This window comes from Hyaena hyaena, unplaced genomic scaffold (assembly GCF_003009895.1).
Source record: "Hyaena hyaena isolate Hyena2069 unplaced genomic scaffold, ASM300989v1 scaffold_2, whole genome shotgun sequence".
In the NCBI taxonomy this organism is placed as follows: Eukaryota; Metazoa; Chordata; class Mammalia; order Carnivora; family Hyaenidae; genus Hyaena; species Hyaena hyaena.
This window is the reverse complement of record NW_024080634.1, coordinates 5,963,886-5,981,247: the sequence shown is the minus strand read 5'-3', so window position 1 is coordinate 5,981,247 and position 17,362 is coordinate 5,963,886. Positions and strand designations below refer to the sequence as shown.

The following is a 17,362-nucleotide window of genomic DNA, read 5'->3' as shown; positions in this document are numbered from 1 at the left end:
AGCGATGCCCAGTGTCCCCTGGGGTTAGGGCAGCAGGATGTCGCCCTTGCTCCGGCCCCATGGAGATCCCTATTCTAGACAGGAAGGAATATGAAGCTCCCTCCCTTTCAGTTACAAGTCACGGTGCACACCCCCCACGTTTCCTTTACACTTCCGTTCCTTTGTGCTTCTGCGTTTCTTCTCTCTGCCTGGAATCCCCTGCAGAGCAGAACCGAAACATATTCCCACTGGCCAAGTGCAAAAGGCCTTGGAGAGAGAAAGGGATTGTTTGGAAGCAGCAGGCTGTGTCGCACAGTATTCGGCCCCCTGCGGGCTTGGTGTCAGAAAGCCCAGGGTTTGGGGGCGCCTGGGTGGCTTGGTTGGTTGAGCATCCGACTTCGGCTCAGGTCATGATCTCACAGTTCGTGAGTTCAAGCCCCGCGTTGGGCTCTGTGCTGATGGCTCCTAGCCTGGAGCCCACTTGGGATTCTGTGTCTCCCTCTTTCTCTGGCCCTTCCCCACTGTCATGCACTCACTCTCAAAAAAGCAAGTAAACGTTTAAAAGAAAAGCAAGCAAGCAAGCCCTGGGTTTGAATCCCAGCTCTGCCACTTCTGAGTGTAACCGCAGGCCAGCCAGGCAGTGTCTCTCAGCTTCAGTTTCTTCCTCGTTAAATAGGGACGAAACTAGTACCCACTGTGGGTCTGGTATAAGTAACATACACACTAGTGCCAGCATGGGGCTCAGGGCGGCGCTGGCCCTCCGGGAAGGAAGAGACAGCTCTGTGGGATCAGAGGCCATCAGCTACCCTGCAGTCTTTCGTTTTATTTTGCCGAGTGCCTTTCTTCTAGCCTCATATGTCCCGATTTTTTTCTTCTCCCCACACATGGCATAACCTGGCTGCCAGCCCCGGGCCCGGGAGACCTGGCAGTTCCAGCACCCACTGGGTCTCAGCGGGTCTCTGTGCCCCCACTTAAGAGTCCTGGCAAGAGGTGGGGGTCTGGGTGGCCCAGCCCAAGGCATTGGACCACCCTTCTACCGTTCCACTGTGACCAGGACTCAGGCAGGGTCGCCCAGGGCCGCTTCAGGATGGAGAGGCAGGGAGCCACGGAACAAATCCTTTCTGTTACCTGCTGACTGTTGGCAGTGTTGTGAGGCCCTTCAGTAATAATTCAGTGAACCATGTTCCTCCCCTGCATCTCTGTAGGATTCTCCTTGAGATGTTTCTACCCATCTTTTATGACATTGGTTAATGTATGGCATCTTTCTGTCTCAGGCGTGAGCTCCTTAAGGGAAAAGGACCCCAAGAGTATAATTCTCTCCCTGCCCCCCACCCAGCACCCTATAGGTGCTCACTGCTGGTGGGTTTTGGTTTTCCGATGCCTATACATTATGTTTGCACTATACTGTGGTGCAATGGCATTACATCTAAAAAAGCAAAGTACCCACCTTAACTAAATAACATTTTATTGTGGGGGCGCCTGGGTGGCTCATTCGGTTAAGCATCCGACTCTTGGTTTCGGCTCAGGTCATGAGCTTACATTTCGAGAGTTTGAGCCTCTCATCAGGCTCCGCCCTGACAGCTCAGAGTATGCTTGGGATTCTCTCTCTGCCCCTCCCCTGCTCGTGCTCACTTGATCTCTCTCTCTCAAAATAAAGGAAAAGCTTAAAAAGGTATATTTTATTGCTAAAAAATGCTAGCCATCATCTGAGCTTTCAGCGAGTTGTGATCACTGATCACAGATCACCATAATAACCAAATAATGGAAAAGTCTGAAACATTGTGAGAATTCCCAAAATGTGCCACAGACACACGGAGTGGGCAAGGGTGTTGGAAAGATGGCGGCCCTGGTAGATCAGCTGGCTCCGCCCAGGGCTGCTGCAAGCCTCCACTGTGTGAAAAAACAGTATCTGTGAAGCACAATAAAGACGTATGCCTGTACTGAGGTAATGAACAGTGCTGGGCATGGGGAAGATGCCAAAATTTATGCCAGATATGTTCTTTAGGTCTCTCTCCCAGCCCCCAAGGTGGTCCCTTTACACTGGATTGTCCCAAAGATTAGCTGTCAGAACCAGAAGAGAGGTTGAGATCCCATGTTCCTTTAGATTCGAGAGTATCCCACTCATCTTCCTTTGCGCTAGATGACCTCTCCCTTTGTATCCTGTGCTCGCTTGATTAATGCACAGATTTTCCTTTAGGATATCGACTTACGAGTGAAATGGCCCAACGATATTTATTATAGTGACCTCATGAAGCTTGGCGGAGTTCTGGTGAACTCAACACTTTTGGGAGAAACGTTTTATATACTTATTGGTAAGTTTTTAAAGCCCTTTCCTCCACCTTTTTAGATTAATAAAAGCAAAAATAAAAATGGTTTATACATGGCTACACTGGGGGGAATGGATTATCATATGGGATTACTTTTTCTTTGAGTCCCGAGTTACAGAACACAAGATGTATGCAAAAGAGGCCAGAATGGTTGAAAGCCCTTCAAAGGGGCTCAGCGTTCTTGTCCATGGCCATGGAAACCACGAAACTGGTATCACATCAAACAGGTTTTTTATTACACCTCTCCACACGTCTACTCCCTGTTGAATGGTGAAAGTAAGCATTGAATATGCCATTTTATGATAAGCAAAGAAAGTTAATATCAAGGATGGGTCTCCTGGTGGTCTGGCATTCTTAATGGGACCTTCCCAGGCCCTGAAAAAGTTGCGTTCTTTTGGACCTTTAGAAGAAGCTTCAGGCCCATCAAGATGGGCTAAAGAAGCCTGTTTCCCCTCAGCGCATCCGTATCAGGCAAGGAGATGGATTCAGAAACAGTGTCAGAAGTTCTTAGGCTCCTGCCCATCTGAGCATCAGCTTCTCCCTAATGCCCAGGAGAACCTAACGTTCAAAAATTAGCAACGGACAGAACACGTGTGACGATGTGTCAGAAATACCAGCCAGAAGTACAAAGCATATGTTTCCAGTGCTGCTCTCCACCGGCAGTATTATTCTGAGCAAACTGCCTAATATCATCCAGGCTCCGCTTCCCATTTTTAAATGTGTTAATTAGGCTAGATGCAGATATTCTGAAGGAGGGCCCACAGGTATCAAGGAGGCCCAGGGAATGCTTCAGGAGCTAAGGAATTCTGTCACTGGGGCGGTGGGGGGACGTGTTCATGTGGGGAGAATTTATAGCTTTTGTTAATTCTTTTTTTTTTTTTAATGTTTTATTTATTTTTGGGAGAGAGAGACAGTGTGAGCAGGGGAGGGTCAGAGAGAGAGGGAGTCACAGACTGAAACAGGCTCCAGGCTCTGATCTGGCAGTCAGCACAGAGCCCGACGCGGGGCTCGAACCCACAAACTGTGAGATCATGACCTAAGCGAAAGTCGGACGCTTAACCGACTAAGCCACCCAGGCGCCCCAGCTTTTGTTAAATTCTTAAGGCTCTGGGAGGTGATGAGGGGAGAAGGGGCATCTTTGAGAAAAGATTCAGAGTCACCAACAAGGATTTTCTCTGGTCCTTGGAAAGGCGTAGCCTAAGCTGGCACTGGTCAGTATTCCTATTTTCCCCCGGACCTGGAATTTTCGGAATATAAGGGAGATTTTCAGCACTGTACACACTTACTCTAATGCCTTCCCCTCCGTGCTCTGTGTGTTGTCGAATGAATGAACAAATGAACAACTGCTAATTCTGTCCCCGTTGCTGTAGTTATGTGTTGTTTCCAGATGTAATTTATATTGCTTTGTATTTTAATAGCCGGTATATTTTAAAAAAACAAAACTCTGAGGCCCATCAATCCTTCCTTTCATGCTGCAAATGGCTCTGAACATTTACTGAAGAATACTGTTATTATAAATGTCACCATTCTATCTGAGACGAGTGTTGGGGGGATTTTTTTTCTCAGAGGCACTGAAAACAAGATAGTCTCACTGCTGCGTTCTTGCCGTATTTCATTTCTTATTGAAGACCTCTTTGAGGTTGATTCAGGGCCCTGTTGAAAGTGAGGTTTGACTTCTCTGTAGACTGTAGCTCTCCCGGAGAGGATGGTGATATTAAGTAACCGCGGAGACAAGGCTGTTCAAACCCCACGGCTGGTAACCCGCTCTCCCGAAGCCGTGGTTTAGGAGCCTGTAAAAGAGCCACTGAACAATGTAGGCCCCTTGCCAGCAGCGTAACCCTAGCACCAGAGACTTCCAAGGCTAAAGTATTAAAAGATGTGTTCTAGGTGTATGCCACGACCAAGGTTTGAAATCTCTGCATCCAGAGTTTACTCCTTAAGACCTGAATAAAGTCCTTTATTTTCAGACGTGTGTTCTGTTATTCAAGTCGGAAAAGAAACGAGGTTTTACTTTATGTTGGGCTCCGTGCAGACCTGCAATTCTTGGCTCGACCCCATGAAGGATCGTTTCAGAGGCCAGTCTGAGGAGCTCGGCCCCGTTCAGAGCTTCTGTTTAATCGAATCGAATCTGCCTGGCTCTCTCTCCCCGACCGATCTGCAGTGAGGTTGGGGTGGTCCCCACTTGAACAAGGGTAATAAAGGAAGGGTGAAGAAAGGAACGTGGTCCCAAAGACATAAGTCATTCTTTAAGTGGCCAGAGATAATAAATTTGACGTGAGGGAAAGGGAAGCAGGACGCAGGGGATACAGGCTCTAACTTCTTCCAGGTGGTTGAGAGGAACGGGTGATCCTCCCAATAGGCTGAGCCGCTCGCGCTTTTCAACCATTTGTGTTTGTGGCAGGCTGTGGATTTAACGTGAGTAACAGTAACCCCACCATATGCATCAATGATCTGGTCACGGAATACAATAAGCGACACAGGGCAGAGCTGAAGCCCTTCAGGACTGATGAGCTCATCGCCAGAACTGTGACGGCGCTGGAGAAACTGATCGGCACATTTCAGGACAAAGGGCCCAACGGCGTTCTTCCCCTTTATTATAAGTATTGGGTACACAGGTGAGTGCTGACCCGTCTTCATTCTTTTTTTTTTTTTTTTTAATATTTTTTTTTTTTTTTTTTTATTTCTAGGAGAGAGAGAGACAGCATGAGCAGGGGAGGGTCAGAGAGAGAGGGAGTCACAGACTGAAACAGGCTCCNTCGACACCCACGGGGGTCTCAAACTCACAACCCTGAGATCAAGAATTGTATGCTCTTCTGACTGAGCCGGTCAGTCATCTCCGAAATCCCTTTCTTTCTTTTTTTTTTTTTCTTTTTTTTTCTTTCTAGGAGAGAGAGAGACAGCATGAGCAGGGGAGGGTCAGAGAGAGAGGGAGATACAGGCTCTGAAATAGGCTCCAGGCTCTGAGCTGGCAGTCAGCACAGAGCCCGATGCGGGGCTCGAACCCACGAACCGCGAGATCATGACCTAAGCGAAAGTCGGACGCTTAACCGACTAAGCCACCCAGGTGCCCCCGTCTTCATTCTTTTAAAATGCCTTCATCCAGTTAGTAGTTCAGTGTCTTAAAACAAGAAACTGAGCACAGGTCTAGATAACTAATTGTTTACCTTTTCGATGGAGAAAAAAACTGGCGGACACCATCTTGAGCCAGTTACCATCGGCAGTGCCAGGACGAGCTGGCATCCTAGGCCTGCTGCTGACGGGATGCAGCGAGAAGGACACAGCATCACCGGAGAGTTTTCCAGCGTGTTTATTTAAATCGTAGAACGTTCTAGATAACAACAGTTTTCAAAGTGAGATCCCCCAGGGGCAGTAGCATCCTCACCTGGGAACTTGTTAGAAGTACAGGTTATTCTCAAGTGCCACCCTGGGCCTCCTAAATCAGAAACTCTGAGGCTGGCCGAGCATTTGAGCACGTTCATGTTTCAGTACATGCTCCAGGAGATCCGCTCGCACCCAAAGCTGGAGAGGTGCCGCTATCTACCAGCTGGCTCCCATGCTTCAAAAACGGCAGTGTCCTCAAACACAAAAACTAAAAAGAAGGTGGGAGATTTGGTTGAGATTAAAGAGGGCTAGAGAGGCATGACAACTAAATGCAAGATGCGACTCATAATTAGACCCTCGATGGGAGGAAACAGCCACAAAAAATATTAATGGGACAATGGGGAGATTTAAACATGAACTATATATTAGATGTTATTATATCAAGATTAGATTTCTTGAGGGTAATAATGGTATTCTGGTTTTGTGGGAGATTGTTCTTAGAAGGTACATGCTGAAGTATTTAAGGGGTAAAGTGTCATGATGCCTGCAACTTATTTCTAAACGTCAGCAAAAAAGCACGTGTGTGTGCCTGAAGAGAGAAAGCAAATATGGAAAATGTTATCAGTTGGTGTGAATATAAGTGAAGAGGGGATCTGAGGTGTGTTGTACTATTTTTTCAGCTTTTCTGTATGTTTAGACTTCTTCCAAATATTTGAAAAATGAGTGGCAGGGGGAGGAAGAGGTACCCTGTATTTTAAAAACTATTTATACGGATGTAACTCAAAGGGTACGTTTGGAACATATTAAATGAAGCAACATTAGAGTGAGTTTCACTCGCAGGTGATGCACGCCAGCCATGTTTTTATAAAATTAACTTTCCAGCTCAGTTTCTGTGTCCCCAGTCTCGGCCAAAAATCCTAGAGTTGCACAGTGAGCCTTAGAAGTGCTGGAGGGTGAGGAAGTGGTGCCGAGAAGGTCCGAGCTCCCCATTGGAATTGCCATCACCCTGATTATTCTAGTCGTTTATCGAAACAGTTCATGAGGGACCAGTGAGAGTCAGAGCCTTTTATCTCGTCCCCCGCCCCCCCAGTCCCTCTGCACAGTGGGTAGGTCCTTAATCACCTGTCTCTAGACGCATGACATTTCCCAGTGACTCTCTGTTCTTCTTCATGTACAGTGGCCAGAGGGTCCGCCTAGGAGGCCTCGAGGGCCCGGAGGTGTGGATAGTCGGCCTGGACAATTCTGGGTTCCTTCAGGTTCACCAGGAGGGCGGCGAGGTCATGACGGTGCACCCAGACGGCAACTCCTTCGACATGCTGAGAAACCTCATCATCCCCAAACAGCAGTAGCCCCGGCCTGGGGCCGCCGTCCTGGCCTCTGGGCAGCGGGAGGGCGGGCGGAGCCACTGCGGGGAACATTCCGGTTCAATTTCTGCTGCCTTTCCTAGCCCGAGGAACTGGAAAACGGATTTAGACTTGTAGGTGGATTTTATTTTTCCTCCCTCCAGTTAATCTCCTGAATTCCTTAATTTTGTTCTGTCTGCTGCCGATTGACTTGGTGTCAGAAGATGTTCTGCGGGTAGCGGAACATTTAATTCAGATAAAGCAGTACCATAGGTGTGAAATCCTTCTCCCCTCTCCGGCTTGGATGTGTGTTTATTGGCCCAGAAAGAAAAAAGTTTTTATTTGGAAACAGCAACGGAATAATTCAGATGTTTCCCCAGTAGCGGAGACCTTCACTCCCAGACTATTAAAAAATAAATCAAAAGAAGCTTCCAGGCCCAGGCCAGCGATGAGGTAGAGGTTTGGTAACACTGTTTATGAGCATCCCGGGAGGTGTTTTCCTAGAGGAACATACTTTGGCAGTTCGTTGTCATTTTATTTTTTTTGTCCATAAGGAAAAAGAAAGTCGATTTCTGAGGGATCCTCTGGGCCCAGTGGTTTGCGGTCCAAACCCAGTACCTAAGGGGCTGCGGAGATGGGTGTCACTGGGGTGGCTGCAGTGACCTTGGCGAGGAAAGCACTTACCTGCTTGGACGTTCGTGTCTGAGCGCTCTTCTCATAAGTTTGAATTTACTGCCTATCCCAAAACGATGGGATCAAGTTCAAGAGCCTTAAAGTGTTGATTAAGCCTCGTATGGATGAAGAGGGGGGATGACTGGGCCCCAGCAGCTGGAGACGAAGGCTCCCTTCATACCACACACAAGGGAAGCTTTGGGGCTTTTAAGCTGGTTGCAGGTTCCCTTTGAAATGTGGCGCATTCCTGAGAGACAGTTTGTGCAGAGGATAGAGGTACATGGCATTTTATTTGTAAGTCGTAATTGTTTGCCCCTCTTCTTCTAAATTGCCAAGAAAGAAAATACAACTGATACTCAACGCCATCATTTAAGAGGGAGGATGTGTGTGCGCGCGCGTGTGTGTGTTTAAGCTTTAAAAGAAGCTGTTCAGGATCTGATGCCCTAAAAGTCTCCGTGGAAGAACAAAAGAAAGGAAGCCTTTTGATATACATTTGTGATTTCCAGATGTAGTCCATGCTTTTTCCATGTAACTCCTATCTCTGTTGAACTTGTGGATCATACACATTACTTTTGAGCCTTAAAAGGCCAGTTTTTGTCCACTTTTCTCTCTTCCTGCCTGCCCCAATTGAAATTAGTGGAAAGAAAACTTGATGGAGCTCTCAGCTTTGAACAGAATCCCCTTATTATACACTAGCCCTATCTTTATCCAGCTTTACCCAGTCAGGCTAATTCCAAAAGCTTGCGGTTTTCAGTATAAAATCTGTCCACCTTTAGCCAGGCACAGCCAGCACCATAGGAAGGGGGGGAGGGGGGAAATAGCATGTTTAGTTAAGTACACCAACCCAATATGTGTTTCTTGGAAATGTAACTTTTAAAAAAACTTCAGAAGTAATTTTTGCAAATAAGGCTTCAATTAGAATTTTTTTTCTCAAAAAAAAAAAAAAAAAAAAACAGCTTCTGTCCTTAAGTGTGTAAGTCTTTTGGAATTAGTGACAAGTTTAAATAAAAGTCCACACCACCCCAAAATTACCAAATGGACTCACCCATGAGAAGGCATCTGCAAAACATCATCAAGAGGAGAGATCTCCGGACTAATACTGCGAGTTTCATTTCTCAAACTTTGTAATACAAGGCAAGTCATCTCTCAGAGCTGCCATTGTTGCTGTTTGAATTTCTTTGGGGGGGTTCTTTAATGAGAAACATGCTATGTTTTGTTTTAAGCCGAAGTCCTATTCTAGATAGTTCTTCTTTGGGGAAAAAAATGTTATCATTTCATTTCCTTTCTGTAAATTAAAACTAATGAAGTGTGGCCATGTCAGCGCAGATGGAGATGTTCCGGGCATGGACTCCTTTGCCTCTGTGCTTTTAAGACTGTTCTTTATCGTGTTGTCACCCAGTCGTCTTGAGGGACACGAAGTAGACTTGAAGCAGATGCTACGTTTTTCATAGACCTGACTTTGCCTCAGATGAACCAAAGACTTTTGAAATTCTGCTTCATATAGAAGAGCTGAATAAAAGCATTTTGTAGCCATTAGGGTTAGGGAAATTACTTTCTACACGACCCCCATGGATTTCGGGTGCAACCGGCAGTCTCTGATCTCAAGAAGCTTTAAAGTCTTAGCGGAAACTTGGAATATTCTTTATAATCTTGAAAACATGGCAACTGAACTCAAGACTGGCGAGTGCTTTCCAAGGCATTTGATTGGCCCGCGTGTGTAAAGGCTGTGCATTGATTTGCTCCCTGCGTGTAGAGGCTGCACAATGATTGGCCTGCGCGTTGAGCATCTTACCGATTGGCCCCCCAGTGTAGAGGCTGTGCATTGTGTAAAAGGCAAGGCCCCCGAATGTGCTCAAAGTTTTGCCTAGGACACGTGGCCCCCGCCAAAGCAGCACCCCTGGATGCTGGGCCTCCTGGCAGCGTCGGGGAGTGGGGGTGGGGGGGGGGGGAGGTGTGTGCAAAAAGTCCAAGGATTCGTGTCTGGTCTCAAACACTCCTCTTTGCTACCACAGACTTTGCGTGATGTGACAATGAGTGGGCCCATGAGGGGTGGGTGATGGAGGGCTACACGGGCCCAGGTCGGGGTACCATGCAGCCTCCAATCCCCGGCTGCCCCACGTACAAGCACGGGGCCAGCCCCTGTGGTTGCTCCTGCCCTTGAGCTTGGGAAGTGGGAGAAAAGCCCGCCTCACCCAGCAGTTTCAGGATGTAGCAGGGAGGCATTTTCGGCTTGCCTTCTAGAAGCTCTGTCTGCTCTTACCCGGCAGAAAACGGAGACTCCTTATTCCTGCGTAATTACTATGCACATTTAAATTTTTTTAAAGCGTAAATCTTCCCATTTTTATCTTTTCAAAGTATCGTCTCTGAAAAGTAATTACTTTAAACCAGTGCCTATAAAACTCAAGTCTTAACCAAAATAAACTTTCAGATTTTCTGTACAGTTTGGGCTCATTGTTATTTTTACCACGTGTCATTTTTAAAAATAGGCAACTACTCTTGGTTACAGTATTTTTATTCATATTTAAACATTTTTACAAAATAAATAATTTTACATGGTAAGGAGTATGTATGTACTTCTAAGTTATTAAGAAGCCGGGTGCTTTTTGTTGTTTTTTATTTATTTTTGACAAATGTGTTATGTGTCATACAAAAGAGAAATCTTCCTACTCCAAAGAATGAAACCCAAAGTAAAACAAAAACAAAACAAAAACAAGAAAGCTCTTAACTGAGGTGAGAAGTAAATTTAATATAAAATTTTAAATTGAAAATTTAACAACAAGTTTACTAGAAGAACAAATTTTGTTCTTGGAGAATTGTTCCTGTGTAAGAACTGCTTGACTTTTGAGGTTTTTTTCCCCAAGATTTTAACTTTATATGTCATACTTAAGTTTAGGAACAGCTTGAATAAATGCATCTTCGATAACCCAAGGGCTGTGATGCACTACGATTTTAAACTACTATAATTTCCTGGCATTTATTTGAAAACGTTCTTTGTATGTCATTTTATCGGAGCACCCCCCACAGTCTACCTTAACTGTCTTACAGTTACAATAAATTACAACTTCGGGTAGACTTTGTACAGGATTCATTGACCACGTAAACTTCTCCCACCCTTAGGGTCCAAGTGGAACGCCTTGGTTGGCCCTAGGACTTAAGAAGGACAAAAAGGTGTGGGACCAGGGAGTGGAAAATACCGGATTTTTGGAGCAGCCCTTCTTCACACCCTGTTCCCTTCTCTACAAAGGTATGAATGGAATGGCTTTTCTAGAAAGGGCTTCCATGAACATAAAGGAATTCCTTTCCCTGGGAGGCCCCTTGGAGGGCCGAGCCAGTCTTAAACTGGGTTTCTTTCTCAAATCCGTTTGATCTGGCATTTTTCGTCAACGTGTTAGGACCCACCACAATTTTTTTTTCTTTTTTTGTGAAAGTCATATTTATTAAAATACTTCCTCTTCCCCTGCCGGAGCCTCAGAGAAGTCAAGAAACGATATCCCCAGCTTAAATGTGCAGACTCTTAAAGATGGAGGTAACAATATTAGGTTGCCATAGTAACTCCCGTTCACTTTAAACTGAGCTGCCGGCTGCCTGGAAGCCGGCTTGCACAGGAATCTTCCTTCATGTTCTAGGCTATGAAAACCATGATGTTTGTGTAGACAAGACCGTTTTCCCTAGTACCCATTTTATTTTTCAAGTACACACACACTCATTGTCAAGCCTACTTATGTTATCATCTGTGAATCTATAACGGTCTTTTTCACCACAACCTTTGATCTTAAGCTGCTTGAAAAGCCTTCATGATTTGTATTTACTCATCAATACGGCCCCCAATGGTTCATAACAAGGTAGACACAAATGCATTTTGCGGTACTTTATTGAAAAATGTCAGGTGATCTCTCCTGCTCATCAAAACCCCTCCTTCCAGGAATCATGGCTTATTAGAGACTTGTGAGCATAAGAAAAGAATTCCCCCCGGGCTTATTTTCTACGTGCACAAAGAGCTGCTGATGAGGTATAGCTAAGTGCAACTGGGGTCTGTGTGTTGGATTCTTAGGACTCAGTCCCTTCGCTGCACCACACGTTCCAAAATTTGCAAGTTTCACCCACCCACCATGAGGCAACTGACACCCTGCTAAGAATAAGGCGGAGACCCTCAGTGTGACACTAGGTCGGCAGATGATCATTTCACATTTTGGGAACAGTTGATTACAGGTGCCCTTTGATTCTAGAATCTTAAAGGCATTTGTGAAAAATCTTTCCACGCAGAAAGGCGCAGGGTTTCCTAGAAAAACCATTTCTGAAACAGCGAAATGATGGCGTGATTATAGTGTGAAGCAAATTGAAAGACGGTGGCTTGGTGCATCCATCCACTTCAGAGCCATGGTATGGTTTTTTAAATGGTGAACTCTTGAAGCAAAAATATAAAACTAAGACAAAAATGAACGGAAGTTTATTTTTAAAAACACTGCTGGTGCTTTATAAAAGGATTTCTGTTTTCCTGTTACATACAGGCCATGTTCATGGAGTTTTCTTGCTATGCAGAAAAGGCAGGAAATTGCTAAAGAACACGTATACACCATTTTTATTATATCCCTTTAGCGACTTTTCTTCCACAAGGCGCAGACCATTGACAATTTTCCATATTGCACATGCAATGTTAACTAACTTTATTAGCACTACTTGTAGCAAACACGAGCCTAGGGAAATACAGGTCTGGGTGGGCCGCAGGGCTTTCACCTTGTAGTCAAACCTGACAGGGGTAGCCAGTCGCCTTGGGCACCTAAATCATCCACGTGTCATTCTCAGAAAATAATCTGGCTATATATATTTTTCGCATTTGATGCCTATTCAATATACTCTGAAGGTGCTATTCTTGATGGTATCGAGTTCACAGAGGTTAGGAGGAAATAAAAGCACACCTATGCTCATTCACTCCCTTGGTCTTGGCTTGCTGATTTTTGTACCAAAAAAAGGCTTAAATTAAAACGACAACTTTTAGTGAAGACTCATGAATGACTTTTAAAGACATTAGAGTTGTCGATTCGTGGAACTTAGATCACATCCTGCCTTAAGAATCGAAGAGCGCTCTGAAGGCTGGAGCCACCTCCTCCGGGTGGGCCACCGCCCCGGCGTATCTGAAGGTATCAGGGTGGGCTTTCCTCTTTACAGCGGAGGCTCTCCGCGGAGTGGAAGCTCCTTCAATCCCCGGTGGGACTGCCGCTGAGCATCGGGGACGAGGCAAGGCCCGCGGGCCTGATGTCAAGGCCTGGAAACCAAGCCCGCCCCCGGGGACGGGGCCGGCGCAGGTCGCACGTGGGGCGCGGGGGACGCTCAGCTCTGCCCGCTTCGGAACCCGGCTCTTGGAGAACAAAGGTCTGGCGGGCCTTTCTGCGCCGCCGCGGGCCGCGCCGCAGTCCTCTGCACCGGCGTTGGCGGGATCTACGTAAAAATCTAGAAGCCGGCCGCGGAGTTCTATTAAAATAGTCGTCTCTGTATAAATTAATTTAAACCGTGCATATACAGCTCGCCCCTCGTAGCTCGGCTGCACTCCGGAGAACAGGAGCCCGGGGCCCGGCCTATGGCTTCTCCCTGCGGGCAGCCCTGCGCGAGGTCACCTGCCGTTGGTGATGATGACCGAGGCGCCCAGGTAGTGCGGCAGCGGCGCGCCGGGCGGCGAGGCGGCGGCGGGGCCGGGGGGCCGGGGCCGCAGCGCGCCGGCCGCCGCCTCGGGGGCGCCGGGGCCGCAGGCGAGGGCGGGCGCGCCGGGCGCAGCGCCCCCCAGCGGCCCGCGCCGGGCCAGCACGCGGTGGTAGTTGAGCAGCACGAAGGGCAGCTGCGCAGGCGCGCCCGCGGGCTCCGGGGCGGGCGGCGCGCAGCACTCGGGCGCCGCGCGGGCCAGAGCCAGGCGCGCCCCGTCCCGGGCGGCCTGGCGGACGGCCTTGGCCGGGCCCAGCGCGGGCTCCTCACGGTAGTGGCCGCAGCTCGGGAAGCTCGGCGGCGGCGGTGGCGGCGGCGCGGTGTCCTCGCCGAACCTGCGCGCGGCGGCGGCGGCGGGCGCTGCGGGGACAGGCGACACGTTAGACGCCCTCGCGGGTGGGGGGGGGGAAGGGGGAGGAAGGGGACATGCCCAAAGCGGCACCAGCCCGGCGGGCCCCGGTTGCCGCCGCCACCCCCACCCCCTCGGCCCCCCGCGGCTCGCTCCGCCCCGCAGCCGCACGCGCCCCTGCCCCTCCGCGCGCAGGCTGCCGTCTGAGGCGTTCGGCTGGGTGGTCGCGTTAGAGAGCGAAGAGGAACAGGTGGAATTCGTGTTAACAGTGCACTGAATTTAATGCCACATGTCCGAAAGGTTATTTCAGGGTGGAATCAATACTTTTAAATGATGGAGGAATTTGATCCTTTGTTTCTGTCTTCCAAGTGCAGGCAGACCGGACCTAGCCGCCCTTCTCATTCCCCTTGGAGCCACATTTCAGTGCTGGGGAGCCACACGTGGCTCCTGGCTACCATCTTGGACAGCGTCGTCTAGAGGCTTCCTTTCCCCCCAACCCCCCCCCCCTTAGCCCTCGGTGGGGAGGGTGGGGTGGTAATCACCCTGCTCCCTTTAGTGCGGCCATAACTAAAATAATAACCACCCTCACTAATTAGAAGCCTGCGATCAATTACCTCCGTATGGGTGTGTTTTGCTGGGGGTTTTTTTGTTTTGTTTTTTTTGTTTTTTTTTTACCTTAAGAACTCTTTGGCTTCCTTTACTATCAAAAAAAGACTAGGAAGTGGATCACAAATTGCCCCAAATTAGCACCTTTGGTCCATTTTTTACCAAGTGTGTGACAAATGAGGTGGTTATTAACCTCTTTTGCTTTCAAAATAGCAATTTTTTAAAAAATGTAATACTGTGTGTTAGTTACATCATTGGCCACCTTCCACACACCAAGAAAAGTAATTCAGGTCAATCTCAAGTGGATAATATTTTCAGCTGTTATCGAGACACTTTGCTTTGTCTTCCTTTCATTGGCTGGCAGGGGAAATCCTTCCTTGGTTATTTGAGGGGCCCAATGCGCTGATGGCTGGCTCTCCAAATCCGAGACTCTGGCGGCCCCAAGGGCTGGCCCGGGCCAAAAGGCAGGGCTGTGCTGCCCTAGCGGCTGGTGGGTGCTTTTCTAAGCTGCCCACTTTTGAAAACCATGTCCTAGTCACCTCCAAGACAGTTGGCTTCCTCCCCTAGTCTATCCGTCTTCTCAGAGTTAGGGACAAAATGTGTCTCCGCACAGTAAAGACTGGGTCTGAACACGAGATTCGCAAAGCCGCTGAGGAAGAACAGAGCCTGACCCGCCTCCAAAGAGAGAAAGAGGGGGAATGAGGGGGCTCCGGGGAGCTCTCCTCTTTAAGCAGGTGATTCTTTCCTGGGGCATTTTAACATTTACCCGCATTTAGCAGCCATCGCAGGAAATTTGCACCATCCTGTAGTTAGGTCTGCATGAAACCGGAAGTTACCTCTTGCAGCCACCCCTCGATGCCCACCTACCCTCTGCCTGGGGTTGGCTCAGTGAGCAAACAGGAGTCTGTCTGGGCCTGGGGAGGCTGGCGGCACATCCACAGAGGACATTGGCTTGTCCGCCACCAGGACGAGCTGCTGGAGGGGCCATTCCTGTCTCTCTGTTGTTGAACCAGCAGTGCCGGGCAGGCACCTAGCGTGTGCCCAGCCCTGGGGTAGGCAGAGCACGTGGCCTACGATCCCATTTTACAGATAAAGAATCGGGAGTCCTTGGAGTGTTGACGTTATTTGCCCTGGGTGGGTGAGGGACATTCTTGCCTCTGAGCTCATGAATTTCCACCAGTTTTTCACACTCTGAAAACTGGCGTGGGAAGAAAGCCAACAGTACCCCAGATTCATCTTTGGGTGGAGTGGAAAGAATCTTGTAAAATCAGTGCAGTTGGAGCATTCCCAGCACGTGGGAGCTGGTTTTGAAAATCGCTTTGTCTCCCTCTTGGGGAGTCAGTGAGGCCAGAGCTTTGAGGGAGGGTGGCTGGACACCCGGTGTCCTCTACCCTTTATGCTCTCACTGGAACCACTAGCACACGGACTCGGTCGCCCAGCTTTGCTCCCTGTTGTGAAGCTACACGCACTGCGAGCAGGAGAGCGTAGAACCCCTACTTACGAGCAGAAAAAGAAGTCTGCCCAAAGCGTGAGCATCCTTCTTCCATTTGCCACCCACCGCCACCGCCGCCGCCATCCACAGCCCTGCCCCCTCCCCCCCTCGTGCAAACATGACCCACCTTCGTAGTTTGGCACCAGGCCGTGCCGAGCAGCGTTCACCGGCGGCTCAGAGAGGTTTTTAGCTGGAGACTGGCTGCTAGGCACTAGGGGGTTGGCATAATGCCACTGGCATTCGCCGCTGGCTGGCAGTGTGCTCAGGAAAAAGCGTGCCACCTCACACGGGGATCCTTGGGGCTGCCCGAATTTGGCCGGCAACATTGGCTTTTTGCTGCTGAAGACGTGCGAGTCCAGAGGGAAGTGTCCGTAGCGGTAGGAGAAAGGCAGGCTGTAGGACGGGGCGTACAGAAGGTCGCTGCTTTCTGAATGGAGCTGCTGTTCTGGGGGTGCGGGGGCGGTCGCCGGGGGGCTGGCTCTCCAGTTTCCCAGCTGGCTGCATTCCAGTTTGTCCATTTGGAAAGAGCTGTATTGCTGCATGGCAAGGAAGACGGAAGCCAGGGCCGGTGAGAGACGGCGCTCCGGCCTCACCGGATCCCACCCTAGAGTTAGCCTGACCACACCCCCGGGCTGGACCGACCCGCGGCCACCGCAGTGAGGTCCCACCGGGGACAGGTGTGCAGCAAGCAGTACCACAGAGACACCCCACCCCCACGGCACCCTGTGGAAAGACCTTCTCTGCCCAAGTGGAAAACACTTGTAGCCACTTTCTGAGAGGTTACAAAGTACTTTTAAAAAAAAAAAAAAGGGAAGGTTTTCATTTAAAAAAAAAAAAGCTATGGAAACACCATGCACTGTGCACTAAGCTACGCCAACACGGCTTCCAAAGCTCATGTGCCTTCCTAATGTAGCCTCTTCTTCCTAGACCTGCTGAGCCTTCCCGAAGTTAGCTCTCGATGCCTCGGGCTGTGTCTCTGCGGTGTGGGTGCAGGACGTTCCCCGAGGGGCTTTGCTGCACTCCTCAGGGAAACTTCCAGGCCGGGACCCGCTCTGCACTTGGAGGCTAGGCTCCTTCCTGAACAGGCTGGGTGTCCCAAGCCCCCAGGCCACGCGGGGCGGCACCTGCCTGGGCAGGTGGTGCTTGTTACCTGTGGGGGGTAAGGGTTTGTTCTCAGCTTTGTCTTCATCTTCGTATTTTTGGGTTTAGCTAATTTCCTAGTTTCTTGTGAGGTAGACAAGGCGGTCCTCCAGGAGTCCTGGGACTTGGACGTGGACACCTGGTCCAGGGACAACTGCAGTTCCTTGTACTCAATGTCCCTGAGAAGCAAGAGCAGGGCAAGTGACGTCCAGCGGCCCTGCGCCCTGCGGGGAGGAGCGGCTCCCCTGGCCCCGCCCCCCTCCCCCCCCCCCCAGCAAGTTCCTTCACAAAGCTCCAGCTGACGGGTTCCCTGAGGTTGGATCAGGCCGGACTTGAGCAAAGGGCAGCCCACCTTCATCCTAAAAGCCCCCCTGCAGCCCCGGGCAACGCGGAGGGAGGTCAGCTTATCCAGCAGGAAGAGATGGAGGTCTCTGTAACT

The 17,362-nt window shown here is 49.3% G+C and overlaps 2 protein-coding genes across 4 annotated transcripts in view; one reads left to right on the top strand and one right to left on the bottom strand.

The window, feature by feature from the left end:
• Positions 1-13,491, top strand: part of HLCS (holocarboxylase synthetase) — a 220,864-nt gene extending 207,373 nt beyond the window's left edge. The window contains exons 9-13 of one of the 3 annotated variants that reach the window (XR_005527818.1): positions 2,177-2,291; positions 4,708-4,921; positions 6,805-8,047; positions 9,594-9,597; positions 13,481-13,491. Coding sequence is in view for 1 of the 3 variants with exons in the window: in XM_039228875.1 (XP_039084806.1) it covers positions 2,177-2,291; positions 4,708-4,921; positions 6,805-6,976 (501 nt within the window). In the remaining 2 variants the exon portion in view is untranslated. Of the gene's footprint in view, positions 1-2,176; positions 2,292-4,707; positions 4,922-6,804; positions 11,081-13,480 lie in introns of those variants that run through there. The other 2 variants (XR_005527817.1, XM_039228875.1) reach the window with 2 other exon arrangements.
• SIM2 (SIM bHLH transcription factor 2) overlaps positions 13,251-17,362 on the bottom strand; it is a 52,311-nt gene continuing 48,199 nt past the window's right edge. The window contains exons 9-11 of the mRNA XM_039228901.1: positions 16,934-17,102; positions 15,911-16,319; positions 13,251-13,696 (exon numbers count right to left, since the gene is read on the bottom strand). Of these exons, the coding sequence (XP_039084832.1) occupies positions 13,251-13,696; positions 15,911-16,319; positions 16,934-17,102 (1,024 nt within the window). The remainder of the gene's footprint in view (positions 13,697-15,910; positions 16,320-16,933; positions 17,103-17,362) is intronic.